At 40.6% G+C, this 7,362-nt stretch overlaps 1 protein-coding gene across 3 annotated transcripts in view; it reads left to right on the top strand.

Moving 5' to 3' along the window:
• Positions 1-66: 66 nt before the first annotated feature.
• Positions 67-7,362, top strand: part of MCM8 (minichromosome maintenance 8 homologous recombination repair factor) — a 31,859-nt gene continuing 24,563 nt past the window's right edge. Inside the window, exons 1-7 of one of the 3 annotated variants that reach the window (XM_005287432.5) lie at positions 67-273; positions 895-1,023; positions 2,188-2,354; positions 2,574-2,648; positions 4,502-4,584; positions 4,742-4,891; positions 6,954-7,057. In XM_005287432.5, coding sequence (XP_005287489.2) covers positions 2,225-2,354; positions 2,574-2,648; positions 4,502-4,584; positions 4,742-4,891; positions 6,954-7,057 — 542 coding nt within the window. In that variant the 5' untranslated portion in view covers positions 67-273; positions 895-1,023; positions 2,188-2,224. Of the gene's footprint in view, positions 274-893; positions 1,024-2,187; positions 2,355-2,573; positions 2,649-4,501; positions 4,585-4,741; positions 4,892-6,953; positions 7,058-7,362 lie in introns of those variants that run through there. The other 2 variants (XR_010599983.1, XM_005287433.5) reach the window with 2 other exon arrangements.

Raw genomic sequence — 7,362 nt, 5'->3', positions numbered from 1 at the left:
CAGCGGGGGCGTGGGAGGCGGAGCGGGGGGGAGGAGGGGAAGGGAATATCACGTGACATGCAGCGCACTAGGCCTTGGCAGATGAGACCTCCCTTAATCAGTGAAAGAGGGCGGGGAGTCCCTTGCTGTAGCCATGGCAACGTGGTGGGGCGGGGCATCGACCCAACCCGACCCTGTGATTGGTGTTAGTACCGGAAGCGGAAATAACACAAAACTGGCGCCAAAATAGAAGGGCTAAGGTATATCAATTGGCCTGGCCCAGCAGGTGCTACGGTGAGTTCTGGGCCGCTGCATGTCTCCCGTTTGCTGCGGGGCTTCCGCGCGAGACACGCGGGTTACTCCGCGAGCAGCCGCCTCGCGTTGGGGCTGGGAGCAGCCTACCAGTGCCAGGCCTCTGCTTAGTGCCTGCTTGGCAGCCGGCGCCAGGCCTGGGTGCTGGGATCTTGCTGAACAGATCTGGGCCGGCTCTGTCCGTGGGGTTCGGGGCCTTGGGGCTGCACTTGGGCCACGTTCTCCCTGGGCAAATAGGGGGGCTAGCCTAGGTGCTAAGAGGCCTGGCCTGCACCTAAATCTAGCTCCCCTGCTGGGAGCTGTGAAAAAGCCTGAGCACTGTGATCAACTCCACCTAACCCCCAACCTAACAGCTGGGATGGATGATTCTTCCCTTGACCTAGCAACTGCCAGAGAGGTGAATTATCTCTCCTGACAGAAGAAAACTGTTCTATCTGTCTACAAAGCACCTGTGTTACTATGCTACCGCTGGCCTTACCCTAATAAACTCAGAAACTCTCATCTGATCATTATCCTCCAGGCTATACTAAGAGTTGGCTGTAGGTGGGATGCAACAAGGGATAGTGGTGTGTGTGTAATTAAATAGATTTATTTTATTTGCAGGTCTAACAAAACATTCGGGTAAATATAGGGATTAAATGAGTAGAATTGACCAAGGCTTCCACAAATAACGGTCATGTCCTAAGAAAACCAGTTACTAAATGTTCCTGTATGACAACTTTCCTGTTCATGGTAAACAAACACATATTTCCTTCTTTAAGAGCATCCGGTCACAGGATTTAGGAACTTGAATTTATCTGTCCATGTCCAGAACAAAGATGCCTAGCCTTTGTCTTCTGTTTAGGTTAGGATAACAGGATCTTGTGACTTTAGATCAGTGTTTCTTAATGTGTAGGATGGGTCACAAAAGATTTGTTCAGAGTGGAAGTGAGCAGACCAGTTTCTAAATTGTTTTCTGGAGTTCCATTTTTCATTCAAAACAAAAACAACAACAAAAAAGCCAGTTTCTATTTGTTGTGGTCGCAAAGAAAACTTTCAAAACATGAAGCAAATGTAATCATCTGATACATCTGCCTGAGTTTGCAGAGAGCCTGGAAAAGCACTGAGGGGTGAATTGCCCCTTGCATTTCAATGCATGCTACCTCAGATGGCACTGGTGTTACGGTAAATGTCAACGTTATCTATTTACTGCTCATCAAAGCATATAAGAATGGAGAAGACCTATCATTAAGAAAATATACAGCAGTGTTTCCCTATGTCTGCATGGGGGGGCTGGGTGTGTGTGCACAGCTCTTTATCCCCCAAACCAATCTATACGTAAGAGAAAGGCATTTACATGATCCATATCTTTATGGTATTTGAGAACCTAGATAGATTCCAACTCTAGTTGAAAGTACACCTCTACCTCGATATAATGCTGTCCTCTGGAGCTAAAAAATCTTACCACATTATCGGTGAAACCGCGTTATATCAAACTTGCTTTGATTCACCGGAGTGCGCAGCCCCCTCCCTCCCCCCCGCCCCCCGGAGCGCTGATTTACAGCGTTATATCCGAATTCGTGTTATATCGGGGTAGAGGTGTACTAGAGAGTATAAATAAGAAAAAATACATTCTGTACTTGCAATCCTTATTTGTTATGAGGAGGCTGGGCAGCCAGCCAATGTTTTATAGAATTTGAAAAGTTAACCTCACACCCACTGTGAGTATGTAGCCAATCATACTTCCATCACCTGTTGTTTTGAGAAGGGAGGATCCTGAACTTGTTCCACATATGGCTGGTCCTCTCTTCTTAAAAAAAAAAAAAAAAAAAAAATATACTAATAACTCTTAGTTAAATTATTATAATCACCATAAATTATTACTATAAATCTTCATTGACAGTCTTACCCTATAAGTTTAATCCACAGTTTGCAAATTCAGTCACACGGTAACATGAGTAATGAATTAAGAGGTAAAGGGTCTGGACGAGGAAGAGGTGGCTTTCAAGGCTGGAGAGGAAGATGGCAAGGCAGAGGAGATGGAGGAAGAGACTGGAAAAGAAACACTGGAAAGTCTGAGTCTGGTAAATTGGTTCTACATAACAGATGATCATTAATCTCTGATGCTAGAATACAGTGATGCAGCATTTTAAAGCAGCAGTGCATGTTTACCTGCTCTTCTGTGCAACAGCTGCAGCTGTTTGCTTACTAGTGCTCTAAACAGTAAATAAGTAAAACTGACAAAGTTTGAGATGCTACTGTACTTACATTGCTTTAACCAATCTTATTTTCATACTTTTCAGCACAACCTCGATTAATTCAGTCAACATTGGATCAGATTACTCCATATAAAGGCTGGAAGCTTTATTTCTCTGAAGGTATATTAAATAATTTAGAATAAATGTTTTACCTCCCTTTCCCCCCTAGATGTGTGTATTATAGGAGGGAAAATAGATTAGAAGGTTGAAGAAATGAGTGACATTACAGTTCATTCTTAAAAACAACAACAATGAGGAGTCCTTGTTAGTCTCTAAGGTGCCACAAGAACTCCTTGTTTTTGCTGATACAGACTAACACGGCTACCACTCTGAAACCAGTTCATTCTTAGATCCTTTTTAAAACCTTTTTTTAAGGTGCAGTAGAGGAAGATGGTAACTAAAAATTTAAATAATCTGGTCTTCTAAAAATGGAGGGAGACATGAGCGAATTCTCCTTTTTTCTGCCCTTTTTTGCAATCTTAGCCTTTGCTGATCTGAAGCTCTAATTAATCTTAAGTAGCTTTGTGATTTCCATCCAAGCCAGTGATTTTGGGTCTTGGTTGCACTCCAGGATTCTTTGAGTTGGCTGCTGTGACAACACCTTTGAAATACCACAATAGCTAACGGAGAAGATCCTGGAGTGTATACAGACCCTGAAAGAGCTACATACTCTCACTCAAGGACTCTATCTCCAAATCACATGGACTGCTGGCCAGTGTTGCCAGGGACTAAGTGTTATCTACTGCTCATCTTCCCCCATATCCAAAACAAATTTGAATGAACAACTTGTAATCTCTGTGTGGGCAAAGGCTTGGAAATGAGTGTTGTACAATGTAAAATGCGCTCCATCTTCATCCAACCTATGTTAAACGCAAGCCAAAATATTGAACAAATTCTGATGCTCGATAATCAGATTGCAGTTCACAAATCATACTAAATCTGCTGTCTGCTGGAGATGCAATTACTTCCTGTAATGCCTCACCATCAGCCTTCCGTTGGTCCTGCCTCTTGATAGTCCCCCACATGGACAACCATCTGCACTCCACAACTCAGGTCTGGTCTATACTACCCGCCTGAATCGGCGGGTAGAAATCGACCTCTCGGGGATCGATTTATCGCGTCCCGTTGGGACGCGACAATCGATCCCCGAATCGGCGCTCTAACTCCACCAGCGGAGGTGGTAGTAAGCGCCGCCGACAAAAAGCGGCAGAAGTCGATTTTGCCGCCGTCCTCACAACGGGGTAAGTCGGCTGCAATACGTCGAATTCAGCTACGCTATTCACGTAGCTGAATTTGCGTATCTTAAATCGACTCCCCGCTGTAGTGTAGATGTACCCTCAGAAGCATTAAAATACCCCTTCCATTAAATTTTGCCTCCTTTGCTTTGAGGATTGATCCCATATCATCCTGGCTAAAAGTATGTATCCTCATAGTTCTTAACTTAGAAGAACAGGAGTATTACTGAGACATTCCCCAATCTTGGCGCACAAACAACATAATGGGGAAAAATATCACCCTTTCTAGGAAAGGCAACCTGAACCTATTCTTCCAGTCCTGTGAAATGCTGCAAGACATCATCATGATGGCATAAGACCTGCTATGACCATATCTTCTTATAGGGCTATGTCTTACAAGTTGGTACAGTTGGCATCCCTTCCCCACCCAACTTTCCTTTCTTTTCTGTCTCATTAACTCTAATTGTATTGTGATAAACTCGAGAAATTATTCTATCCAGTCCTCTGAAGGAAGGTAGCTGTGCTGTAGATGCTTGAGAGAAAGGTGCAAAAACCATGGAGGGTAAAATGTATGTGAAAGAAGGATTATTTAAATAAATACCCATTTTTTTAAAATCAATGTCTTTAATGGATGAATTGGTTTCTATAATAAATTTCTAGCTACAAATAAAGCATATGATGTGTTGATGTACATAATTATTTTTGGGTTAATTACTAATGCGATGTGTATCTGATTAGCTTATGATGGCAGCTCTCCATTTGTCCAGAAGATTCAAGCATTTGAAAAGTTTTTTACACGTCACATTGAACTTTATGATAAGGTAAGACACCCACAACTGTTGCTACAATAGCATAATAGATCTGTATATATTTTCTTCAGTCTATATTTCAACTACAGTATCTCAGGAATAATATTAATCAAAACCTTTTGTTTTATCTCAGAATGAAATGTGTTTTGTAACTTGAAATGTTTTGTAGGATGAAATAGAAAGAAAAGGGAGTATTCTTGTGGATTACAAAGAGCTGATACAAGATAAAGATTTAATTGAATTGATACCAAGTATATCTACTGATTTAAGGGATATGCCTCAGAAAATACTGGACTGCATGGGTTTGGCAATACATCAGGTAAATATGGAATCCAAATAGATGTTAAGTAGTAGGATGTATGTATGTAATTATGGCTTGTACTTTAAGTTTTAAACCATATTTATATGGAAGACCAATTCTCACTGTCAGAAGGGTTTTTAACCAGAAACAAATGTATAATTACTACAGCTATGAAAGTTTCAATTGGTGTTTTTAAACTCTTTATTACATTTAGAAATAGTGACTTTTAAAAAACGTAGTTTATTCTTAAAGGTTGATAGTTTTGAAGTGTGTGGCTTTCAAAAGATGTGAAGCCCAAGTACATTTTGCAGGATTGGGGCCTTAATTTTTAAAGATTAAACAGTTTAATGCATCAAGTTTTCTGGGCCAAAAATTTGACCTAATTTACAATTGTTATGAGTAGAAGTAGAAGAAGTAAGTCCTCCAAATGTTAAATATGTAGGTTTTCTGACTTATAAAAATCTGCTGCTTCACTGAACCCCCCCGCACCCACCCCCCCAAAAAAAACAACAACAACCACCCTCTTCCTCTCTGCACCATTGCTGTGTGTCTTACAAAATCATATCTTGATAATACTTTGGGCTTAGTGAGCTATGCCTCATAACAACTCTATTTATTTTTTTTAATTCCCATTTTTTAAAACGGGACACTGAGTCACAGTTGTTAAAGTACTTGTTCAAAGTCACATGGGAAAACAGTGAACAGACCCTAGATCTCCTGGCTCTCAGTCCTGTGCTTTAAAAAGTCCTAGCCACCTTATGCTGGTTCTGCAGTAGCAGCAAATGTGCTCACAGATATGCTGACATTAATGATATCCGTACATGCACATAGTTTAGAATTGGAGGTTACTCTGTGCAGTAGCCAAGAAAAAAGATACCAAGTATTTTTAGGATATAGAGGTGAAATATAAGTATTTATTAATATTGTAACAGTGAGCCTATAGTTCTTAGCCAAACAAGGCCTTAAGCCTGAAACAGGTTGGCATGATTACTAATACAAGGTTATCTATCTTCTGGTCAACTAAAGTGTAAGATTACAATAAAAGATGTGTTAAGTGCTGATGTTCTGGAAACTATGCAGCAATAGACTGAAAAATATGGTACAATGTGCCATTTAATACTGCAAGATGCCAGATAGTAACATTTTGCAGGATTCTGTTATAACCTCAAGTTGCTATGATACCCCATTGACATAGATGTTAATGAGAATAAGGGGAGCTAAAGGGATAGCCAATGAGAAACAGAACACCTCTAAATTAGTGGGGTGTGGAAGTATGGATAAGGAAAAGGGGGTTGGAACCTATATGCATATGTCTGAACCTTAGCAGGCATAAACATAACTCAGAATAAAAAGGTGTTGCCTCGCCTGTGTGCTGGGAGTAGACGCATTGGGCGATGCCAAGATGACAGCCACAGATGATGATAACGATGAGGAGGAGGAAGATAATGATGGGCACTCCACTCTAGGATCTCCCAGTGGGAGATGTGAGCAATGCAAATCATAGGGCTAAACACTTTGCACTGTCTATCTGCTATCATATTTCAGTGCTGTGGGATTGTTTATCTGCTTAGTGGATTTGTTAATAAAGGGACTTGTGACAAATTGGAATTGTTTCTCATGCGCTTGTAGGGTTTCTTATTTTAGTGATGCTGATATTCCTTATGCTGTAGTCCTCAGGAGACCAAACCTTTTTTGACTACTGCGGTCAAAGAGATTAATCAATCACCAATCCATTGATAAGGGTACAATGCATTCCTTTTTTTGAAATTAAAAACAAAGATGTTAATTTAACGATCCATGTAAAATATGAAAGGAAAATCTATGGTTGTCAAATGGAAAAGTAGAAAAGCAGTAAAATAATCCCCTTGGTTGGGCTTAATAGTCAATGAGACCTTCTGCAGAGTTGTGTAGGGGTTTAAAACTGCAGGATAACGTAACAAAGCTCAACTGCAAATGAACTATCATGCCAAACCCAGGGGGGAGAGCAGCATGTTAAAGGAGAACACTTCAATAAACACTATTACCCATTCCTTGGAGCTGGTTCTTCCTAGCCGGTGTTTATTTTTTCTTGTCTATCTAGGTATTAACTAAGGACCTGGAAAGGTATGCAGCTGAACTACAGGAACAAGAAGGATTACCAATTGATGAAGAACCTATAATAAATGTGCCACATATTCATGCAAGGTAAAGGATGTTCTGTATTAATTCTCTATTAGGATTTGAAAGATTCATTTGCCCAGGGAGAGTAAGAAACTCTTATGGAAAATTGCCATCAAACGTTGGTCCTTTCTGTGCTGCAAGACTGAAATATGTGTTAAACTGTGGCTGGGGTTTACTGTATTATTACAGGGTCCCCATATATGGTAGTTTCTAGAGAGTAAATGAGACCTAAGAGTGTTTGTTAAGAATAATGAAAGGTGTGTATACTATGTATTCTCTTATAGTTTGGGAATTCTGAATGTTAGAATTTGACTGGGCAGTCTTCACTT

The sequence above is a fragment of the Chrysemys picta genome, chromosome 3, assembly GCF_011386835.1.
Source record: "Chrysemys picta bellii isolate R12L10 chromosome 3, ASM1138683v2, whole genome shotgun sequence".
Lineage (NCBI taxonomy): Eukaryota > Metazoa > Chordata > Testudines > Emydidae > Chrysemys > Chrysemys picta.
This window is presented reverse-complemented; position numbering and strand designations above follow the sequence as displayed.